General features: G+C 34.8%; 1 protein-coding gene across 5 annotated transcripts in view; it reads right to left on the bottom strand.

The window, feature by feature from the left end:
- The window catches only part of COL11A1 (collagen type XI alpha 1 chain), a 160,741-nt gene that overhangs the window by 119,521 nt on the left and 15,257 nt on the right, over positions 1-25,963 (bottom strand). For all 5 annotated transcript variants that reach the window (XM_040610990.1, XM_040610993.1, XM_040610992.1 and 2 more), the window contains exons 2-5: positions 23,199-23,366; positions 17,948-18,161; positions 15,355-15,517; positions 2,485-2,613 (exon numbers count right to left, since the gene is read on the bottom strand). In XM_040610990.1, the coding sequence (XP_040466924.1) occupies positions 2,485-2,613; positions 15,355-15,517; positions 17,948-18,161; positions 23,199-23,366 (674 nt within the window). The remainder of the gene's footprint in view (positions 1-2,484; positions 2,614-15,354; positions 15,518-17,947; positions 18,162-23,198; positions 23,367-25,963) is intronic.

The raw sequence follows: 25,963 nt of genomic DNA, 5'->3' as shown, positions 1-25,963 counted from the left end.
CACATATGAGCTCATGGATAGCAACAAGGAAATTGTGTCTCATCTCAGAAAGCAAAATAATTCAATCACCACTCAGAGCAATAAATGCAAGCAAACAGAAATGGCAGTTCTCCATTTTTAAAATCTTTTAGCTCTTTTCATTTTTTTTCAAATTAATTTTAAAATATCACACTGCAAATTAAGATCTATAATTTTATTTTTTTCTCTGTAGGTACTCCCACAAATGATATGTATTGTCACAGGACAGAAAAATAGGCCTCAGAAAACCAAAAAACCCACACTAACCTCAAGAGCATTTTTGCAATGGCTGCTGAATTTAACAATAAGATATTTACTGTCTCCAGTGGCAGCTTCATTAGGCTGTAGACGTTCTCTACTCAGAATGTGAAGGAGAACAGGGTCAATTGCTTGATTTTATGGTTCCCTTTCTTTGTTTGGTGCCTACAGACTGTTTTCAGTAGATGCACAGTATATAACTTGGAATTCTATGTGATGAGCACATAACTGTATATGTGCACTTAGTTTTTATGGTTATGATGAGGCTTATTTTGATCTACAGGTGAGTGCTCTCAACTGATGCTAGTGTTAAACAGCTTTAATACAGTATAAACATAACATCTGACAGCAAGAGATTTAGCTAGTCATCTGTCACGGAGGGAATGTAATCCTTGGGCTACTTTATTCATATTCTACATACTTCAGAAACATTAATTTACACTGTAATAATTCACCAGTAGTCATTGCTAATAATTGAGCACAAGTATTCATTCTTCTTCATCTTGAATAGATTGAATCTACAGTCTGATCCCAACTAATTTCTGTGGACTCCAAGCCTTGTCCACATGCACTGGACTAAAGGACAGGAGCCATTATTGCCATCAGTGGTGGCCAGAGAAAGCAAATCGTTGCAATCTCTCTAAGCCATGTTAACTCCTGCTTAGGAGGTGAGGTGAGTTTGGAGGCAACAGTACTACTACCTTAGTTAAAGCATTTTAAGTATTTAGATATATTCCTCTTCAAGAATGAGACCAACGGATGATTTTAACAACCTCTTCGCACAAAGATCAGTTCATTAGATTGACTACTCTTCAGTCTTACTTCAAAGTAGAAAAGCACTAGCCTATTCAAACCTTCCAGGCCTTCACACAGGAAACAGAAAAAGAACCAGAGTGCTATGTAACATAGCAGCAAAGCCCAGGAAAGTTCTCAAGCAAAATTTCAAATTTCTTTGAAATTAATAATAAGGGAAAAAGAATGTTTTTGTTATTTTGTTAATTTTGTATTTTGTTCCCATAAAATATCAACAATGTGATTTCAGCCTATTCTGTTTTGAAATACAGTGCATGGAGATCCACATAGCCAGGCACACAGACAGAAGGTCCTGGGGTGTCCTCATGAAGAGACCAGACTCCATACACTGTAATGTAGCATAAAGGCCTCTGCCTGTATGTAATTGACTTTACACATCCTGAACTGTACCTCTGATGCAACAGATGTGGGAGTCCCTTTGAAATAAGTTCTGGGCCCTATGGACCTTAGTCACTTGATGACATAATTTTCAGTCAGATACAATAAATAGTAACAACAAATAAAATTACCATGTATTTAGGAAAAGTTCTGTCTAAAAACTGGCTCAAAGCAGGCATGTGAGAAAAAGTCAGCGTTTTTTAATGGTGATCTCTTGAGCAGTCAGTAACATTAACTAGTCAGATCACACACAGTTGAGTGCTAACTGTCTGGAGCCAAGTTCAATTAAGAGTAGTTACATTTTGCAAAAGCTTTCCACTTCACACTGTTTGATGCAAGTATTTAGAATGTGTGCAACAATACATACAACTGCTGACCCTCAGAGACCCGATCTGAGAACTATCTTGCCCTCAGTGAATTACTCAGTTTACGGCTGTGAGAACTGTCTACAGTAACAAATGGTTTCTGTAAACATTTTTTGTGTTTCTGGGAAAAAATCCAACCCTCTCTTGTCCCTGTTTTGTCCTTGTTGATATTTACCTCCTACAAGTGGAGCTGGCTGAAATAATTTTGTGTATGTTTGTACACTGGAGACAGCTCATTAGAATATATGGCATGTCTAGCAGAAGTAGTTTACAATTACAGAATACGCATAGCTCCCACATCTTTCAAATGTGGCATTTGACAGTACTCAGCATCAGCGAAATCATAAATGTACACAGGAAAGACAAAAAACTAAACAAACTCTTATTGCTATCATCTTTTAAGGATTTACAGTTTAATTTCATTGAGCATGCTGGTTATTTGAACACCAGTGTGATAGGTTCCTTCAAATGCCTAATACAAATGACAATAGCAAAAAGGACTAGATAGCAAAAAATGAATGTACTTCTGCAAACTTCCTCCCTCATGTCTAGAACAATGCACACCATTTGGCTGTAAATCATCCTTGAGTGACTTGTATCCAGCACAACCACTAATGTGCAATAAATCCAGTAATACATACTGATTACTTACCTCATCAACTTGAGGATCTTGAGCCTGAGCAGCACTGGGCACTGGGGAATCACAGTCTGGGCTGTAATGCTCACAATAGTCATAGGCAGCTCTAGGGTCAGCTATAATCAGCAGCTGCTGGATCTCACCCTGCAGGAAAGTATATGCAGATTAAATAACAAAAACAAAGGTCATCTACAGTTCATCAGAAGTACAAAGTTTTCGTTCAGAAAACCAAACTAGGCACACAATACTTATATTAGATATTATAGTAGCATTTGTGGTTATAAATAACATATCTGCTTGATTTCTGCTGATATTCTGGAAAACACCTTAAGTATTGTTCACATGGCAAAACAATGCAAATGAGTAGTGAATGCACTAGGTGCAAAATTCCAGTTTAAAATGCTCTCTGGTTTGGAAAGGAGAGGGTGGGAAGGTATAACGCCTGCTCTGTCATTTTCATGCTGTTTGTTTACTTCTTTGCTGGGAACCAGTCTAAATTCCTAAGATTTAATTCAGGGCACTTCCTATTACCAGCATGCAGCTCAGCATGCAAGTTATAAACAGTGTAATTCTAAGAGTTTGTATCACATCTGTACTCTCAAAGAAGGGAGAAAATGCAACAAAATAAAATAAAAAAGGCTGTACCAGAGAAACAGTTAGTGGAACAAAAATAATTAAGTAAGCACTATGTAAATACACACTATAGAATATGCTGAAATAAAACGTTCAACGTCTAACAAATGGTATTTTCATCTCTATTCCCATATACCATGCATAAAAATATCACAGTAAAGAGACCCACTATTCTGGATAATAAAAATGGCTCTGCTGAGATCCCCTACAGAGACCTTATATGTTTATCATTTTCCAGAGAAAGCTGTCTGGTATCCAGTGCATTTCTTAACATAGTGGTACCATTTAAACAGCATTAGGTAAATTCCTGCCAACATTTCCGCTATAAATTTCCTCATTCAGGAGCTTCTTATGCTGTCATTAAAAAAAAGGTTGTTGAAAATTGGCACATGGTCTTAGTCAAAATCCATTAACTTCAATCTCTCACTGTTTCCCCAGAAGGGGGGGATTTTTAAGCTTTTATATACTTCTAATGTAATTTTATTATGTTTTTAGAAAAAAATGGGGGCAAAGGAACAACTCTGTTAGTATACCTGTGCATGTTTTGTCTTTAAAGAGAAAACACAGTAACTGACAGGAAGGTACAGCTCGGAAAATTCACAATTATCTCAGTCTTTCCAAAACTGCTTTACATCTTTCAGAACAGTAGCCTTTAACAAATCAACAAAATTGGAATACTTTTAAATAGTAAAGAATATTTTGCAATGCCTCTTCCTTTCAAAAAGAAAAACCACAGAAAAAAGAAAAAAAAACCTCAAAATGGAAAAAATCAACCAACCTGCAATTTTCCTAGTTCTATGGTACATTATTATTAACTCATTTTACATAAAATATGACATACTTATTTTCTTAGCACATACAGCTATGCATCATAAATCTGATTTTTACAATACTCTCAACTCATTTTACTTTACACTCTCATGTGTGTCTCAGATTAATTTAAGAGTCGGAATATATTTTTTTAAGCTTCCAGAAATACTACAAATGCAGCAGTTTTCTCTCCTGCCAGTATTTCTGGACTGTCTCTTTCATTTTCCTTAGCTCACTAATGCTTCCCAATTTGGATATCTTCCTACAAAACCTGCTACACATACAGAGCAATTTCCTCTTTGATCCCTTACACTACTTCCGCCAGAGTTTGATGCTTTCAGGGGTTTTGTACAGTCATTGTGAGCCTGGGCTATGCATCTCCTATCACCAGCAAAGCGTTTCTATAGTGCCCTGCCCTTCCTCTTTCACCACCCAAATTAAAACGAAGTGAAGCAGAGGAATAAGGTAGAGAGAATTAGCTACTGGAAGACAAAAAAAGAGGTAATGCTTTTGCAGCAACCATCAGAGATGGATGTGTAGAACCCCTGTCTTCACCCTGTCAAGCTCAGGTCATTGTCTTGCTATATGCCCCTGAACATACACGGCTTTCTGAGATGCCCATATAGATCACCATGGATACATTGTGCCAGCTAGTGTGAGTAATGCCAAAACTGCTCCTGAAACTACTGCCGTTTAGTATGATATGCTAAGAGAACCCAGGTCAGGGAATATAGCCAGTATTCTGGAGCTTGTTTTGTGCTGATCTTGAATGCCATGGAATTTTGGCACTGAGTTTTGTTGGATTGTGTGTTTGCAAGAAGCACTCAGCATGTTGTTACCACTTGGCTTAAATGTCCCTAAATTGGTAAAGCTGTTCCTGATCCATTGACTATACTTCCCAACCCCGCCTGTCTGCCTGTCATGGGTCCCCACAGAGTGAGGCTCTCACATTGCACAGTATACATAAATTGCTACTGGCTATTTATGTGTAAGAAGTTTACTGACTGATTTTACATTTGGCATCTCAATGTTGATTTTCCTTTTTCCTTCAACATCTGCTATAAAAGTATTTCCAGTAAGTTACAGCTTTTCTTTTTTCATTTTTTGTTTTTATTTATCTGTCTTTGCTAATTAAATGACTTGAGTATTTTTCTGATATGTACTGGCAGTGCTGTTTCACCAGTCAGAGAAAAGCTTTCATTTCAGATCAGGTCAATCATCTCAGTGCATGAAATTCCACAGGCGTTATTAAGGATTTAATTATTGTGACTTAGAATGATAACTAAGGTATCTGTTGGACAATTCTGCACTTTTTCTCTTTGAGGATTTTTCACAGAATGACTTCAGTCTTCACAAACACATTCTTTGATTTTAATTTTGAAATTTAAATAATTTTTTTATAAAGTCAAGTTTTTTGCAAATAAACTACAAAGACTTAATCGGGCTGTACTTCATGACCTGACTTACAAATCAGGCACTTAAGGATCTATCTGCACAAGTCCCAAGAACTTTAAATGAATATATGGATAAATGGAGTCACAGGTTATTAACAATTCTAATAGTTGGTCTCTAAACCAACATTAAGGTATATATGCACATATATGAATATGTGCAGAATATTATTCTTATATGAAAAATGCAGGGAAGAAGGAAGTCTCACAGGATAGAATGATGAAGATGAAAGGGAGAGCAAAGATGAGGAAGAAGACAGGAGAACAGAGTATAACTTACAAATACACCCAAGCATCCTTGAAGTACTCTGAAAAGTGCATAGAGAAAAAAAAAAAGTACAAAAGGCAGCTTCCTACATAGATTAGCTCTATTTCCTTCTCTGTGAAATTGTCATGACCACCTTTGTTGGGAAAGACTGCTCAGGAAATTTCCCAAAGTTGATAGATGATATATAGTGTGTTATACAAGCCAAATGTTTGATGTCTCTGCTGAGCCAGTCTTCCAACATGATTTATTATCACAGATAAGTGGGATGACAGTAGAAGGCAGAGGCAGAGAACTTGTGGTAAGGTTACCAGACATATACACACAGCCACTTTTTTGTCTTATTACTTATAACAATGTGCATGCTTAACTTGCCTCAAAAAGTACTAAAAGCCTATTAGGCCTTAAGAAGAAAAATCTGCTGCCTTACAACATTTTTTTTTATCCTTGATAACACTTAATACAATGTATTTAAACAGTGTTTATCAGCTATTTAATATTACTTGCATATTAGAAATGAGAATGAGACAACTGGGAGAGAGGTCTCTGTCTTAGTTGCCAGAGGTGAAAGGGAGCATCCAGCACAGTATTCAAGCATACCTAACATTAAGCATACAAGTATCACTTGTAAGTAGAATGGATCAATTTGCAGTCTTAATATTTAGTTTGGATCACAAATACTTTATTGAAATAAACACTAAGTTGTTGTCAAATCCAACACAAAGTCAAATGCACAGTTGAGTAATTCATTGCAACACTGAATAAAAATAGTTAAAAGTCTATGAACATTCTAATTCCTCTATTTTGGGAATGTGCTCATAATTTAAAACAGAGATTCTTGAAACAGCCACATAGTTAGATGAAAAAAGCTGTCTGAGAATCATAAAATATCTTGCCCACCAGTTACGTCTAGCACAAAAACATGGTACATAAGGATTACTTACGTAGCATTGTCCTAAAAGGTACCAAATAACTACTCTTTGCAGAATCCTCCAAGGCTATTAAAAGGAGTTAATTAGACCTGAGGAAACATTTGCTTCTTTGTGGCATGCCACAGCAAATAGGGAGAACCAGGCTACAGAGGTACAAGGCTCAGATGAGTTGAATGCCTGCCTATTAGACAGCCGCACAGACTTTCATTCACATCAACTATTCTACAACGAGGAACAGCTCAGCTAAGAATGAGAAGTGTGTGGTGAAATCACTCACTGAAAATTCCTCTGTGAATCTCACAGACATTCCACAGTGCCATTCTAGAGTAAGAAAGTTCATGTGTAATGTACACTTCCAGAACTTGTTGAAAAACACACCTCGCACACGTGTAATGCTAAAGGTGGGGTATGAGCACTGAAAATGTAGCCTCTTGATATGAAAAGTTTGCAACACTGAAAAAAATACAGCATTCACTAAGAAAAAAGGAGAATAGAGACTAAATTTGCAGGAAAGCAGTAGACTACCAAGTTCTGTTTCTGATGGTATTAACTTTCTCTCGATGTAATTATGGTTTTAGTTAGCATCATGGTAGTAATCACTATATTTGGTTCCAGTTTTTTAGAGCCTTAGATTCTACAGCAGAAATTGGAATAAGGAAAATCTCCAGCAAGATACGGAGTCAGATTTTCTCGCTGATGTAAATCATTGAGGGCCTGAGAAGTAAGGAATGAATTATTTTAGTATTATAAGCAATAAATGTTAATGGCTGCTTATTATCTTAATAGTAACTACATAAAAAAACCCTTTGATATTATCTCTCTACTTGAAACATTATTTTTTCCTTTTAACTATGTAATCTTACTAAATCTTTCTAAATATAGTGTATTAGAGAAGTACAACTATAAAGTAGTCCATTTATAGTCTATTTATCAGCTTAAAGTTTCTACCATTGATAAAACACATCTCTACTGCCAGAACTGTTAAAAAGACAGAAGTAAGAACCCTTACAAGGCTGTAAGGGCACTATTTGAAGGTATCAGTACTGAAATAATCAGTACTGAAATTACTGTTTTTTCCAGTATTAAAAAATTTTTAGTCTAGTTCCCTAGTTCTACAATAACCTCAAACAGTTCAGTTGTAGAGACAGGTTTTTGGGACATCTCTTCCATAAGAATCTTAATAAAACAATAATCCTGCCAGGTGAAAATGATCATTGTCCAAGGAATAACAGTTAAGCATTACTTCAGAAGCTCTGCAAGACCCTCTCCAGAGAAGCAAACTTCCAAATTATTCAAAACACTTAAAAAAAATAAATTCTTAGAACAGGTGATCTTGGTAGTTGCAGAACTAGGATGCTACATAATAATGTGACTGGACCAGAGTTGAGAATTCAAATTGTAGTTTCTTACTGTAAAATTATGAGATTTTCTAGAATGGTTTCATTAGGAGAAAGCTTATTGCTCTTTTTCCAGCTTAGTAACAACAACAAAAAAAAATTAATGAAAAATAATGCAGCAATTACTTAAATGTCTAATTTATACATTAAAGGTTCGGAAAGACTATCCACAACAAGAGTGGGTGGGTTAGTATTGGCAAAATACCATACTTCTGATTCAGATTCTGAATTAGTATTGGCAAAATACCATACTTCTGATTCAGATTCTGAATTAAATGAGTACCTGTTACGTGCCTAAAATAATAATTAGATTTTAAAGATGACTACCCAAACAGTGAAAAAAAGCATAATAAAACCAGTGCTAAGCATTATATCAACTCAGGAGAATATGATGGCTAAAGCCTAAGAATTACAGAGTGGACTCTTCAGTAGATTGGCAGAAACTCTAACCTGTGTATATATGCCAACTTTAATTAGTTATGTGACAGTACAACTATAGACTCCAAAGAACAAAAGTCTAGACAGCCTGGATATTATTACTACAGAATTTAGAAAAACCTGCTGCAGAATTCATTTAATCTTCCTGCAAAGATTTGAGGGATAGAAGAATTCCAGGGGCCGTTAATACAATATTCCATAACCCTGGCCCATTGCATAATATAGCTAGAGAAAGATATTTAGAGCCTGCCAGACTGAAATGCTGTAAAAGCAATAAATTGTGAAAGCAAAATTCTGTACAGGTCAAAGTCTCCATAGAAATCAATGTCTCTTCTTGATTCTTTGAAACTCCATGGTTATAGGAATATATGTTCAGATTGGTTAAGAAATAGGTTGATATACCAATTATAACAATGAAACTGTTAACAGACCAAATCTACTGCAGTCCTTGGCTCTGAAATTAGATTTTATTACAATGCCTGTATATACAGCACATGCACATAATACACATATGCCCATGCACACACACACACACGTATGTGTGACCAAGGGCATTCTATTTTCTTGGTAAAAGACCTAAACATCTTTCACATTGTCATTTATCTTTGAAACCTAGTTTACAGCTATTGTTTAAAACTTAAACATATTACACACAATATTAAATGAGGTGATAATAATAAATTTTATCTGTAAAATTTGCTGGAGTTGATGTAACAAGTAGTATTTTTTGAGCCCAGGTTGTTAATTCTAAATGTAATTACAGTTCAGTCAGATAACCATTCCTTTGTTTCTTGGGAATATTCCTCAAAAATGAACTTGAACTCCAGTGAATTACCAGAGCTTTGCTTTCTTTTTCTCCTCCCTCCTGCTTTCAAAGATAAGGAAGGGAAACAAGGGAAACAATTAGTTATTTTTCTTCATCGAGCATAAGTTTGGAAATGCTATAAAAAAGTAACAAACACCAAACCACCATTCTTTCAGATTAAAAAAAATTAAAAAAAAAGGGGCAAAACAAACCAAGCCAAATATAAAGCTTTTTAAAAAAATGCTGGTTTTTTTATTAGGTGCCTTTGAAATGGAAAAAGTGTTTGCTTTGCTTTTATTTTATTTTCTCTTTTATTATTTTCCTCTCAATGTTGGAAGTTGGCTACTTCTCTGGTGTTGATAGCTAGAAGGTTGCTTCTAAATATTTTTGCCTGGAACCTATCCCATTTTTTTGTTTCTGTCCATCTATGTTAAACATTATTTTTTTTTAGTCTGACTGACACCAAACATTTAGTGGGTCACTAGGAATTACTAAAGGTGACATATATTGGGAATCATTTTGGTTATGTGTACATTAGCTAGCAGTGCAGCTCAACAGGATAGTATGAAACAGAGGATACTGATGACGCATCATTCACACTATTGCCTTTGAGGGAGTTTTACTTTGGGCTAGCTTCCCTAATCTACTTTAGCCATACAGCAACTTTGGTTGGTCAGTAAAAGCTCTACCCATTCTGCTACCACTGACTTCTTCAGGGATTATGCACATAAATGAATGGCCTTTCTGCACTTGCAGACCTGGACTTTCCGTGCTTACAGATAGTTAGCTTGTTAGTGATGGTTACTCATCTGAAGATATCTGTAGCATAAATCGTATTGCTGTAAAGATACTATCACTCTGTCTTCATCTGCTCACTCAGGCTATGAGTGTATGAAAGCTTTTTTTCATGAAAATGGGCTAATGCCTAGTATCAAAATCTAAACCCTTTATTAAAAAGGATTACTACAAGGATTTAATCTCAAACTGTGTGCAGTTAAAGCATTCATTGGCTTTAAATGAGTCATATACATGAGGTTTTGTCTTGTTATACTGATTTAAAGCACAGTGCCTATAAATTCATTGTATTGGTCTGACTGTGGGGAGTTTTGAAGGAAAAAAAGGTCTCTGCATAAAGACTCAGTTATTAACTCATTATAAAATACTGATTATAAAAACCTGTTATATTGTTCACACCAACAGTACTAAATGAGGAATGACAAATCCTTAAAGCTGGCAAAGAATAAAAAGATCTCTGGTATTTATCAAACATTTGAGCTACAAACATATTTCAGTGGATACAATTCAAAATTCTTTTACTAGGTGCCATGTACCAGCATCTGATTAATTTTTTTATTATTATTATTTTTGTATGCTATTTTAGGAATTCTCTTCCTTGCAGCAAGCACTTAGAAACCAACCCTTCTTTCAAATGACACCTGTAAAAAATTGAGGCATACTGTGTCAGTCTGTAATAAACAAGCATTTACATTTAGTCCCACAGATATCAACAGATCCACTTAAGTAAGTACTCAGCAGTGTAAACTGAGGTCCCATAATTTGGCAGTTAGTAATAATACAGTTTCTAGACAGCACAGCATAATTTCACTATTTTAGGGCACATTCATAGTTTATAATTAGCTTCTCAAGCATTTCTATGCACCTGATGCTTAGTGCTGGCTTGTATTCAGTATCTTGTTTGTGACATCATACTGATTTCCATATTAATTGAGCACAATGTCATAGAATCTCAGATTAACACTTATATTCATGAATGAACAGCAGGCAACTCCAAATTGGAATTTCCTCATATTACCCCACCCCCTCCCCCCCCCTAAGGTTTGGAAAATGCTTTTAAAGGTAAACCAGAAGATCTCTCTGAAAGCACTATTAAAAAACACCTCTGAGCTTTAGCATCAGTAGGTAAACTTACCAAGGAACATCCTGTTTGTTGAATATACAAAAATATCAAATTAGGTAGTCATTTAGCATGCTCTTAGGACATTAATCAGCCTTCTCCTTCTTTCAGTGGTGATCTACCTGGTCTTTAGACACCCAGTGTGCTTACTTACTCAGAAATTATTGATCTGCAGCATAGGAAAGTTATATCAAAGCAGTCATACCAAACTGATAAAAATGTATGCATTTAACATTTCCCAGTGTACTATAAGATACTGTTGCGTTAGCAACAGTCAGACTGCCAGAATCAGAACAAAGGTGGGAAAACTGCTTAGTAAACAGAAGTTAATATTAGTAACAGGAAGAAGAAAATAGCCAAGAATTCAATTTCATTAAATTTTGCTGTATTACAAATTTAAAATAACAGTTAGAAAGAGAGAAGAATATTTGATCCATTGTGATGTTACAGTTTTAAAATAAGTGTGAAATATTCCTCATAGGAACAATATTTGTTTTGAGGATTCTAAATGAATGGTCCATGCAAATATGTTAGAGCATTAGGACTGAAGAAGTAATTCTTTTTTCCAAAGATACAATCAAGTTGTCATGAGGTCAGGATAATACCACACAATAATATCTATTTCTGAATCATGTGCATACACCAGAATTCACAGAGATTTAGATGTACACCCTAAGGGAACAAGAACACATGATGTATCTAATTGTTTACAGCTCTGATTCTGACAGTGCTGAACTCTGCTTTCAATGGGAGTGAATTACCTTAATGATGTAACTGGTTTTTGTGCAGTTGTGTTATGCTGTATGAATGGGTTCAGGACCAGAAGCCTGGCATCCTCAACTAGTAGGTCACTGAAACCTAGAATTTTATTATATTTACCTACAGGTTCATTACTTCTACATTTTGAATTTCCATTCAGTTTGAGGAGACTGAAGGGTACTCTACCGTTCCTGTGATCAAATCACTGGCTTATAATGAAGCCCATCATTATTACCCAAGATAAAATAGCCTTTGTGATGTATGCATAAAATATTAATCCTTCTCACACTCTGTGCTGTGAATTCCAGCAGGTCACTATACACTTAGGTACTTTTTAATGTGCTTTCTACATGTAAGCTAATAAAGACATCCAATGTCACATGAAAAGTCTGTTATACAGTTTTATGTCTTAAACATACAAATCTAATGTCATGCCTAAATATGCTAATTTCTGGAATTTCCTGCACATAGAGTAAGTCACATTGGGTTACATGTCTCTTCAGTGCCTTTTGTGGTCTCAAGATATACCAGGGTTCACAACACAGAAATACTACCAAAGAGAGCTATGGAACCATCAAACATCACTCTGTGCTACCATGAATGAGATAAACAGAATATTTACAACACAACCAGGAAACTTTCAAGCAGGAGACAAACTTCAGGGAACAGCCCCAAACTTCAGAAATTGTAGCAGGAGTAGCTAAAGGATGGTTAAAGTCTGGTTAAAAAACCAGAAGGAATGCTGGTTGGAGAGTAGAAAAACTCAAACTAAAAAAGAAATAATTATGTTTTTGCTTGGTCAGACTTTGAAGGACACATCATTAAAAGTGTATATGGTACAGTACTTTGTTTAAAATTTAAGGGCATTCTAATTTCAACATGCACATTTCCAGCTAAAGATGCTAAGGACTGAACGTAGGTATAGATGTACCCGTGGTACAGTAAAAGAGAAAGCAGAAACTTATCCCAAAAGAAAAAAAGACTAAACTTCCAATTTAAGTAACAGACTTCAGATTAAATCTAAACCCCCCACAATTACAAGAGCAGCCTTACAAGAATGTGACTGATTTCTCTGAATAAAGCAAGAGAAAAGGAGTGCAATCAGTTAAGTAAGGAAAGCTAATCACTGAAGGAATACAGAAATGTACAGTGATGATACACATCATAGAAGTGTTGCTGTTCTCAGTGCTGAATGTTAAGATTCAGCCTGTAAACTGACTTTACAGACAGCTGCATGATTTCCTTTATGGGCCCAAAGCTGTCTTTCTTCTTAGTGGGTCTCAGCTGAAACTGAAGCACTGACTTGCCATGTCAGTGTAGGAGACTTCAGTGAAAAATCTGACAGAAGATCACTAGCTTCATTTTTCATCCTTCGATACATGCCAGAAACCCTCAGAGAAAAGTACTTTTCAGTCATTCTAACAAATTCTGTTTAAGTTATATTTTCACGTCTGTGTTGACTTCAAGAAAAATGTAGGGTTATTGTTTGGGTTTCTTTAATTAATCTGCTAATTCTTCTTTAAGTGCCAATTTCAATTTGCTAAATATGTCTTCATGCAGCCTTACTAACTCTTCCAACATCTGCTAACCAAAAAATATTTGAGTTCTACTACATTCCTTCCCATCTCTTTTTCCTCTACAGGGCTTGAAAGAGTTGAAGGAATGGTATATATAACTGTCATGACTCAGTTTCATCTTTCTTTCTGAGTGGCTAATAGACTTTGTGACAGAAGGCTGACATAACAGGAAATTTTCAGAATTATAATTTTATTTACCCCTTAGATAGTCGATGTTCCTTCTTACTCCCGTGGAAATGTTATTAATCCCCCTTTAACAAATTTTTTTTTGAGCATTTAATATTTACAACTTTAAAATATAGATGACATATAAATGTCAACAACTTCAGAGGTCAAAAGGCCTTAGCATGCTTCTCTTTTATTCAACATGTTATTTAAATCAAATGATTAAAACAAGTATCTCCCTTTATGCACATATCATCACCCACTGTACTTATTTTCAAAGAGCTATGTACAATCACTGCAGCACCTCTGTAACTTCAGACAGGTCTTTATTTAGCAATTGGAAAACAAATACCAGTGTTTAGTTACTGTGCACTTTCCTCCTCTACAACTTCTAAAATAGTTACAAACTTTGCAAGAACAAGCCAGGGCCCATTGCCTTAGTTTGTATTAGAATCTAAAATCACTTGTAAAACACTAACAAATTATCAGTTTATCTACTTCTATTGCTTTTTCTCTGAATTCTTTTTACTTATGTATATTAACATTTACATATTCTGACAATTTCTTACCAAATACTGTGGGACTTGGTTTCTGACCAAAAAAAGAAATACAAATGGAAACTGAAAGTAATTATGCCACGTGGACACCAAAAGTCCTTCTCCCACCCCAGATAAGGCACCTGTGGAATTCATCTTCAATAACGTCCCTCAGACTTACAAACTGTATTGGGGACTACAGATAAATTAGGCTGTGAATAACAAACATATCATATGGGTTGACCCATTAAATCGTGCCAAAAATTACCCCATTCAAAAAGCTCAAGTTTCATCACTTCCATGGAAATGAAAGATAACAATGCCACAGTGTTTCACTCAATATTTGTATTTCCTCTCCCTATGCAGCTTCTCAACCATATGCTGTGCATAAATCTAGGATTACAACTCTGGACATTTATGGAACACAGATGTTCTGTGTATGATGTATGTCAACTACTGATCTGCATTTTCTTATTTTTCAGTTTTAATTTAAATTTGACAGTTTTGACTGTTGTGTCATTACCAAAAAAACCCAAACCTTATTAGTGTAGATTTAGAGAAGCTTCATTATTAGCCTGTAAAAATAATCGTTGACATTAGGATTCTACCTAGAAAGGCCTCATGACTGGCAGTCACATACTTCCTCAGAGGCATTTTACCCTTCCTATATGTACTTCTTGGCCAGTAAGTGATGGAAACATATATGTCCTTATTGCCAAAGTATGTTCCAGTTACTGGAAAGAGTAATAAAGTGGGATAAACAATATAATGGATTCATATTACACATAAAACTTTCCAGGTCCTTCTGCCCTTCTCCAAAATACTGTTAACATGCACAAATATCTCTAAATGTTTATGAGAGACAGAAATAAAATGATTCAGTATTATACTACCCTACTTTCCAGATTAATTCTCCTAAATATCTCAGGTATCTCTAATATTAGGCAGAAAGACAAAAAAACCAAGCCCCTTCCAGATACAACATAAGCTAAAGGGTAGAAAATTGCATCATATCTTCCAACAACAGAGACAATTATCTTTTATATTTCTCTTTTACTTCAGGCTATCCTAACAGGTTCTATAAATCTAGTTTTCTATATTATACCAGCTTTCACCCTAAAAAAAAAATAATTTCGATTTGCATTAAGCAGTTCACTCAACACAAAATCACTCAATTCCATTTGTTCAGTATTGATTTTTACCTCAAAAACTTCTTCATCCAGAATCCTGGTTCCAAAGACAGTGATGCCATTGGTGTCCACAACTGTTCTGTCACTTCTTTCAAGTGGTTTTGTTGTTTTTTTGTTACAGTCAACAATCATTGTAACACTTTTTTTCTCCACACTGATAGCTACTCGATGCCACCTATTAAAAAGAAAGCAACATAATTCTACTGTAATTTATGTTTTTAAAACTAGGTCATTGTTGCCTTATCTAGTTTATTGCAGATTTCTGCAACATCAAGTCACAGATAAAATTTTAAATGTCTTCATTGATTTCCTTCTTTCATACATACGCAAATGTACACAATGTTTTGTCTATGCACTACGTAACTTCTGTCCCTTAGTACAAAGGAATCCGACCCATAGCTCATTGTGAATATCCTATATAAGGGGAAGCTGAAGATGACCTTCTCTGAAGTTTTACCCAGAGAACATCAGTAAACTCAATTGAAGTGAGGGCACTATTTGCATTTTATTAGACTGAATGATCTGACTGCAGGTTTTTATTAATATGTTCGATTTTCCAAATTACTTAAGGAATCACTTATGCAAATATATTTAAGTCAGCAGCTTGTTTTCATAGTTATTTACATTTTACTATTTGTTCTGTGATCTATCACCAAAATTTTACAGTGTTCTTTTGCTTATTTGAATGCATCCCATAGCTATAGAGATCTTTCAAAGCTTTACAACAGTTCCAACACAGATGCTTTTCCAGATACACATACTTAGAAAAGCTTGCCAATATTCCTGCAAGAATACCTTGCCTACATAAATATTCACCAAAAAGTGAAAGCAGTGATTCAGAATACTGACAAATTATTTTAAAGACATCTGAGAATTAAGTTTTGTACAATTTGTCCAACCAGGTGCTTCAGGAAACTTAATTATCATGACAGACCACATTAATTTAGTGAGCCTTCCTGCTATGACAACTTAAATATGTAAGAGCAAGAGCAGGCCACTCTGTAATGTAATATGGAGAAAAGCATCAAAGAATCTTTGATAGACCAGGGCATAAAATGTCAAAGTACATCATATTAGTGACTGGTAAGAGGAAGGCTGGAATCAAATTATTTTAGTTGGCATTTATGGCCCTGAGGTTGTCTAAATCAGAGAGACAGCTTAGATCATTGTTACAAAGAACTTCTGTATGTCAAAAGGGACACCTTGAAGCTAATGGAATCTGACTGCTAAACAGCATCACTGAGCCAGAACCCTAATTCCATGTTTTCTCTGGAACGCGGTTAAACATTATCATTATAAAAGCAAACTATCTATGCATCCTTAGGCACATTACACTGTTTACGCTTTTTAAATATATCTCATTTTGAGATGAAGATTGTTGTCCTAGATCCTTCATAAAATAGCTGAGTCAGAAGAAAATTGTTGGTATATCTTTTGAAAGCATGTAGAAGCTGAAAGCACAAAATCACAGTTCACTGTGCATAAGATTAACTCCAGTTGATTTAGAAGTTGTATAGTCTCACTGCAGGAAGTTGTACCAAACCAAATTCATTTTGATTTCTTAATTTTTATCAGTTTCTCAACATTTTGGGTGAAATTCTCAATTCCATGTCAAATCTTTGTGATTTAGAGGAAGTCAATGCCAAAAAAAAGTTTCCTACTTTGTTTTATCACTCCTGCTAGGGAAATGAATCAGGCTTAGATTTCATAGTATAATTCCATTCTCTGGTAATATAAGGGCTAGAAGACAATGATATTTTTCTTTTTTTATCCTTTATTTCTTTATAAATATATTTCATTACAGTTGAATTTTTGCCCTTTCTTCTCTATCGATTTGTTTTCTTTTGCTTTAATAAAAAATATATTCTATGTATCTCTGGAGACTGTGGCTGCTGGAGACTACAGCACAATACATAAAAAGCCTTCAAAAGAATGAATATCCTTTTACAAGTACTAGAATGACATTCCCAGAGAATGACTGTTTGTCTACAAAGCTAAGTTAGGTACAAAAAATTAAAACCTGCATTAATAACACAATAGTTGTTTGAGATTAATTGCCTTTATTGAGGCACTTGCAGCACTTAAGAATAATTGTTCAGCTTATTCTTCCCTGATTTCCTTATATATAGACATCCCAAACTATTTTATTTATCTGCTGGTTTTGTTCAGAATAGGGGAAATTCTATGCTGTCTTGTCAACTTGTCTTCACTCTGCCTATCACTTTCAAATGGGAAAAATAGCTCTTCTATTGGGACTATTCCCCAAGTCCTTTTCAAAACAGAGTTTCTTTCTGTATTGCACAGGAAGAATCTTTATCCATTTAGTTCTCATGTGTTTAACTTCTATGACTATTTCTTTACTCTTGATTTATAGAAATGGCAAATAAAAAAGGTGGTTTGGCTTTATTTGTAGTTGTATGCACCATCTGAAGCTGGAACTGTATTCTGCTGCAAAGGTTCTCTGTTTTTTGTACCACAGCTGTCCAGCTAGCTGGAAATTGTGTTACTGATTTATTTAAGTATTTAAAATATCTATTTGTAAAGACCATAATCACCTATACAGTGGTCTGTGGTATTATTTTTCATCTTAAAATTTTACACTTACTTGCCATCAGCAATGTTGACTGTTCTAAAAAGAGGATAGTCTTCTGGGGCAGGTTTGCCATTTTGGTCTTCAAACAGGAAGACAGGGGATCTACCAACTTCAACACCTACTTGCTGAATTCCTTGCTCATTGTAGACAGACAGAAGAAAGGACTGGATACCCTTTTTGGGTTTTACTGTCATTAATATCGAAAAATCTTCTGGAAAATCTCCACCTGTAAACAAAGTGACGTATACACAGTTACAAATTCAGAAAAGATGATACCATTCTCTAAAGGTTTGCATTTTTCTATAAGCACAGAGGGTCCTGCACCCAAACTACTAGGGGTTTTTAATTCTCAAAAATGAATACATAAAAAATGACACTACAAAATTTTAACTATTTTTTTCTTTCTGGTCTCACTTTAATTCCTGAAAGATATACCTTAATGGTTCTTATAAACATAACTTGTAAATTCATCGTGAGTTTATGTAATAATACAATATATGCAAGAACAATGATAGTTTCACATTCATTTCTTTTTCTACTCATATTCTTTTGAGCAATCTTCTAATTTAAAACTATGCACTGCAATTTCTCGCAACAAAGTAAGTATCCATATTATAGCTAGTATTTCCACACAGCTAGTATTTCCATTTCCCTTGACAATCACTTGTTTTATTTCTTTCTCACAATATATATATTTGAGAATTTCTGGAATAATGTTGTGTATAACACTGAAAAAATACATAACTAGTTTTATTTAATAGGATCTTTAGGCAAAAATCAAAGAACATTTCATTTTCATTTATTCCCTGATGCTTTCTCTTTGAAGTAGAGTTTATATATAAATCATTGTTCTAGCCTTTACGACTAAAAATAAACAAAATTAAAAGTGGATATAGCTTGTTTATAAAAGGACTGAAGTTTTTACTCAGTACTGCTCCTGTTGAATCTGGTGATAAATCTGCATTTTACTTGATGTGAAAGTCCCTTCCACTTAATACAAATTAAGTGTAAGACAGATTCTAGAATTCAGAATATACATCGGATCCGTGTGGCTTCAGCTGAATTTGACATGCAAAAAATAGAGGAATTAGACTCTAATTATAGTGTTGGCAATAATATAACTGCAACTTTGTGTGCATGAGAGTGGGTATGATGTTCTTAAACATTTTAATAACATACAATAAGTTTTAATAAAATAATGTTACATTTTTGTAATGAATAACAGCACATAAGACTTGAACATCAAAAGTTGATTTAGGAATTGATTCTTTAATGGAGAATATGAACCAGCAGTGTGCCCAGGTGGCCAAGGAGGCCAATAGCATCCTGGCTTGTATCCAAAACAGTGTGGCCAGCAGGAGAAGGGACATGATCGTCCCCCTGTGCTCATCACTGCTGAGGCTGCACCTCAAATATCATGTTCAGTTTTGGGCCACTTACTGCAGGAGGGACATAGAGGTGCTGGAGCATGTCCAGAGATGGGCAATGAGGCTGGTGAAGGGTCTAGAGAACAAGTCTTACTGAGGAGTGGTTGAGGGAACTGGGGTTGTTTAGTCTGGAGAAAAGAAGGCTCAGGGGAGACCTTTACTGTTCCCTACAACTAGCTGAAAAGAGGCTGTAGTAAGGGGGGTGTCAGTCTCTACTCCCAGATAACTAGCAACAAGACAAGAGGAAACAGACTGAAGTTATGCCAGGGGAGGTTTACACGGGATGTTAGGAAAAAATTCTTCACTGAAAGGGTGGTCAAGCATTGGAACAGGCTGCCCAGGGAAGTGGTGGAGTAACCATCCCTGGAGGTAATTAAAAATGGGTAGATGGGGTGCTGAGCGACATGATTTAGTGATGTCTAAATTGCCAGTCCTGATGATCTCAAAGGTCTTTTCCAACCTAAATGGTTCTAGAACTCTATGAAAAAACAGACATAGAACTCTATGAAAAAATATGACAAAACAGGTCTTGCGGGAGAACTCTTTCAGGATAGTAGAATCTTCCATGAAGACAAGATATTGACGGCATTAACTTTTCAGTTACAATATGAAAACAAAAACCATAAAATCTTCACTGCTTTTTAAACTACATACTACTTTCTAAAACAGAAAATCCCTAGTCTTACACTTACTATATTGTCTGCTGCAATGTTGTTTCATGTGCTTTCTACCATACTTATGACTGTTTTTGGAGAAGACTGTTGAAACACTTGAGTAATATAGGCAGCTTTAGGGCTTCTTTTGACATCTTACTTTGAAGGGATCAAAGCTCAATAAATAGCAGCATATCATTTACTCTGCTGAGCCTTTGGTCAAGCTTTTGAATGACAAAGCAAAACTGCTGGTTTACAGATTAAACTAAACTGTATGTTATACCTTTCAACATCAGAGTAAACAAATGACCAAAAAAAAAAAAAAAAAAAAAGAAAAAGAAAGAGAAAAGATGACTCTCAACAAAGGCCAAAGAAATGCTTTGAAAAGCACTGAACAATTGACCTGCCAGCACTGTTAATCTGAACACAATATGTTCAAAATGCTTAAGGCAGGTGACACTAATTCAGCTAGTCTGGGCAAGTGCTCTTCAAACGGATAATATCCTATAAAAAAACACTTGAGAGCTTTCTAAGAAAGGTGACTGAAAATGAGTCGTGTGCCTCAGTTCAGTGGTTTCTGTTATCACTGCTATGACATAATATTCCCAAATATTTTTTCTTGCATCTACATTGTGTAATTATAAGTAAATTTCCTCCAAACACAGTTTTGATTGAAAAAGTAAAAAAAAAAAAATTAATGACACTAATGTAAAACTTTACGTATTGCTATGTATATATAGTACTTGGACACATTTCTGGAATAGTTATCAAAGTATTCTCAAGTAATTTCTATTTATTGGTATGGCTCTATTTTAACAATAACCAAAAATAACAATTGCAGGGAAAATTGCTAGAGCAAACTTTGTATGTATCTGGGTTGCCATTTCTGTCATTCCTATATGCTTTTGTAAAAGACAACTAAGAACATATAAACAAACAGTACAACAAAAATCTAAGCAGTTATCTTTACAATTATATAATGCGTTCCATTGCAGTGAAATCAATGCCTGTTATATTCTAGGCAGCTGGTAAATATCATTAGATCAGTTTTTAAAAGATGGATATATTGATGCTCCCAGCTTTTGCCATACATATTTCCCCTTGAGCTACAGTAGCTAAAAGATACCTATACTTCCTGATGAGTTATAAAAGTCAGATGAACACAAGCATATGATGCATTACAACTTGCACTGTCTAGCTAAAATTATGTCTCACAACTCAGTCTTGGATATTTTCTGTTGTCTTTCCACTACTATAGAGCACTAAGAAAAAGCTACATGATCACTCAAATATCTCCAAGAATAATCTCTGAAAAATAATGATTTCTTGTGGTGGGGAGGGGATGCCTATTTCACAAGATTCCAAAGGAAGTAGTTACCATAATCATCTCCAAAAACTTGTTCCTAGGTTCTTTACTGAAGTAGAGGACAGCATGACACTTTCCTGCGTTAAAGCAAAGATTTATGGTGGCTTCTTTTTATACTGTGATTGAGCAATGCTTTTTATTTGTGCCCTGCACACAGAAGTGTTGCAACAGATTGGTAAAATCAAGCAAACTCATTCCAGTTGTCCAGCAGAAACTGAAAGCATTAATAAGAAGGGTACCTAAATTAAGGCAAGGTCTATAGAAACATAGGTGTCAGCCAGCAACACAAGGTACTTATTTGTTCTGGCATTCAAGAATCATATGAACAGTTATTACTGCAGCTGCCAGATCTCCTCTTTATGCTACAATTTGATTCATGAATAAGTACAAGTCAATCCAAGCTCTCAGACTTCCAGCTCCAGGCTCTTAGGTTTTGATTTAGCAGAAGGTGCTTGTACTGTTCTAAACTTTAAAAAATACCAGTGATTCCAAGTCAGTTTAATATTCTGTCCAGTTGTATTTAAATGCTCGTTTAAAGTTTTTGTTGTACCACTTGGCTTCAGTGACACATATTGTAAAACTCAGGATATGAAGGTGCCGACTTAATTACACTGTCCAACCCGTGCAATCATTCAATACGATGGATTATTTTTGCATTTTTTAAAGAAAGAGCAGCCCATATTTTTTTAACCTTACTTAGGTGAAGTAATAGTTAATTATATACGTGAACACCAGCAGGACATGTAGACTGTAATGTGCCATTTAGTGAGTAATATATTCAGCTGGATAGCTCTGTTACTATGTGTATCTTTGTTGAGAGGATATATTAAAAACTGAAGAACTGTGTTAAAAAACAGTATAAACATGATATCTGTAGTGAATTTTATTTTGATCTTCCATGAATAAAAAAGTAAACTGATGGGTTAGGTGAGCATGTAGATTATCCTCAAACTATGTATAGCTGTTTCCCATGCTGCTCTGGGAATGCATTTTTACTATAAATAATCTGTATTTCCCCCCTTTAATAGATCTTGGATGATATCTATATGATTTCTACTTTGAAAGACAAAAAAGGAAGTATTTTTCTTTGCCAACATCGAATCTGTATGTTTATAGACAGACTTGTTCAAACTATGCATGATATATCAAAGCAGAAAAAATTAGGTGTTCCATGATTTTGGTTTTTAATACTCATCATTTTCCTCAAGAGTTTGCGTCAAGAGACAAGTGAGAGAAAAATAATGGAATAAAGATCTCTTCTCAACATGCAAAGTATATTTTCCAAAACATGATTATTTCATTTCAGAGAAATTTGAGAGAAGATAGAATCACATTACCTGTTATCCACAACTATCCTTGTTTAGTTTCCCAAATTCCCAGATATTCTTAGGTAATTCTTAACAGATGGTACTTCTGAGACTGATTTTTGCAGTGGCCAACCACAACTCATTTTTACCACTGCAGCATTACTCCAGGAAGTACTGCTTTTAAATGGACTACTGAAACTGAAGGTAACTTCCCACAGCTAGCAAATAAACTTTCCATCAGATTGCATCATGACAGAACAGGTAAAATGACTTACAGGCCAATTCTGCCAGTGACACATAATTTGATGAAGAGCTTTATAACTGAAGCAAATAAAAACTGATTCATTCAGTGGATAAAGGATATGTCCTAGCATTTGTAGGCAGGCCCAACTCTAGGGGTAACAGAAGTGTTTTGGTACTGGTGATAGACTACATGCTGTGCTTTAGATACCATAAAAAACATAGGCAGTAAGATAGTTTACCAAAGTAATAGCTTTCTGACAATCTTACCTGGGTACAGCTGCTTTGTTGGGGCACTTAGCTGAGCAGATTTTGAAACTCTGTAGGCAACATCTGATCCTTTTGAATCCCTTCTGTTTGTGCAAAATCCTGCTGTTCTTGATACTCCTTCTGGTGAATTGTGAAATTCTAACGCTTTTAGCACATCAACAGGTTCAGCTGACAGAGGAAAAAAACCAATAAAGTTACTCGTCTTGCATCTCTACAGTATGAAGCCTCTAAAAAGGATAATAATTTCATTGCAACAGCATATGTATAATCATAGCAGTAGCTGCTTCCTATTTTGAATTATTGCAAATTACTCCTACACTAGAATACTATTTTAACAGGACTCTTCATTTTTAAATATATGAGTTCATCCCATCCAATGTAATTGTTACGATCAGATTTTCAAACTACTTGACTACAAACTGAAAATCACTGTTTCCCAGATGCAGAGAATCTTGGTAATTGAAACGTACAACACATTCTTTTAATGAGTAATTTCTAAGAAATGGAGCTAAGAAGTTATTTTAAAACTTCACACAAAAGTTTCAGAAGCATTGAGCTGCTAATAATCTGCTATCAGAAACTCTTCCATTGCTAACATGATATTATATTCTGATTACATATGACTGCTTTCTCAGACACAAAGTGATAAGGAAGAAGCTAATCTTGTTTCTCATCCAGTTAGAGAAACAAAAACATATCTGCTTTGCTTGCAAGGAGTGAATGGACTGAATCACAATTATTCTATATTTCCAAGTTAAAATTCAAATGAACTCGCTTTGAACTTTAGAACTCAGGTACAATCAGGTTGCATTTATGCTCACATCCAACAATTTAAAGTAGAAATCCCGAGCTGCTTCTGCACTGATAGATACAAAGTTATTTTTATATATATAGCCTTAATCTACAAATATTACATAATTACAATACATATATTACAATATATATAATATATACAAAGCCTTAATCTATAAAAATTCACCATGGCAGAAAGGCTAAGTATTGAATGGACAAGCACTTCAGCAGAGGCAGTGAGAGAACATGGTATGCTTACTGCATATCTTTTCTCAGAAAAAAACCCAAGGTATTCATTCTCATACTCCCTACAGATCATTAGCTTCACTAATTTATTTCTTTGAGTGAAAACAGGATTTCAACAATCCATTTTTTAACTGGGACTATTCTGCCTTTTTTATGATGGCAAACTTGTAATCACATTTGGAAAGACAAAGTTTTACATGACTTTTACTGTTAAAGCTGAGAAATGTGTTTGGTTAATCTGACGATTCTTCATGTCTTTGAACTGCACTGTGGCATTAACTATAGCTAATTAATTCTTTGTTATCATTAATTTCATGTATCAACAAATATAAACTTAAGGCCCAAAATTCATTGTGTGTGAATATTCAACTATTTGAATAACTATTTGCAAACAACAAGAGTGTTAAAACACAGGCAAAGTGATATTCTAATTACAGTCACTGATGGTACATCTGTACCTTCTTTTCTTACTATTTGTACAGTTCTAGGCAGTATTACTAATTTTTTGTCACTGTAGTATCTCAGAAGTCACTTTAGTACATTCACTATCAAAGTTTAACTAGTTCATCTTATTAATCTCCTGCCATTGCCAAATACAAAGAACTCAACTTTGCGGCTAAGCCTATTTTTTAATAACACCAAAAGTATATTCTTTTTTTCAAAAAATATATCTGAGGTTTTCTCAATCAGCCTAGAAAGCACGTAACTTCTTCTGTCACAAAATATATTCACAAGAAAATGCTTGTGAAATTCTTTAACATTTTTTCACATCACGTAACATCTCTTTTACTTTTTCCATCAGATCATGTTATCAAATATAAACCCAAAAGCCAATGTTTGTTGCAAGCTAATACATTTTGAATGAATGTTACAGTATACACCTAAATTTACTTAAAGTCTACATATCCTGCAGATTCAAGAAATTATGTTTAAACATTCTTCAAAGTTTCAACAGTGTGACAATTCTGAAACTTTACTCTTAACTGTCTGTTAAGTACTGACTAAATAATTTTAATGGATATAATGTATTTTCTGTAGGTATTACACACAAGTTACTATCATACTGAAGGAAGTCACCTTTTTTCTGGTAATCAATGGCTATTTTTGCAGTACCTATAATAATTTGAATCAACAAAGTAATACAGAACCAGTCACTGGAAATATTAGTAAAAATTCCAAGTCACTATATAAGTCAACCACTGCTACATTCCTTTTTCCTTTGCTCTCTTCTATAATTTGTACCAGATTCTTCATTATTTTTTAGAATAATGCCTGTTCTTTGCTTGGCTGACTGGGAGAGTATTCACCCATAAACAAGATTATTCCTTACTCCCTGCTAGTTTTGCTGCTAAAAACCGTCCAGACAAGAAACAGAATAATAATAGAACAATCTTCAAACCACAAATTCCAAATAATAAGAACATTTAATTAACAGTCCATAGAAGACATTATTTCTGCAAACTGTGCTTCACAAAATGTAAACAGCAAACAGACTAGTCAGTTTAAAAGGATTTCAAGAAGTGTAATTTGCCATAGAAACAACTTACATGAAATTATGCAAAAAAGGTAATTATTCTATATCCAAAGATAACATGACTGACTTACTAAATACTTACAGATCACAAGTAACAGAAACTGCTTCCCTAATTTATGTAAAAGACGACAGACAGCCAGTTTGACCAACAGTTAAAAAGTAAATAAATCCTTTAGGCATCTTTAGATAAACC

This window comes from Falco naumanni, chromosome 11, assembly GCF_017639655.2.
Source record: "Falco naumanni isolate bFalNau1 chromosome 11, bFalNau1.pat, whole genome shotgun sequence".
NCBI lineage: Eukaryota > Metazoa > Chordata > Aves > Falconiformes > Falconidae > Falco > Falco naumanni.
The sequence above is the reverse complement of the archived record's forward strand: the minus strand, read 5'-3'. Positions and strand labels throughout refer to the sequence as shown.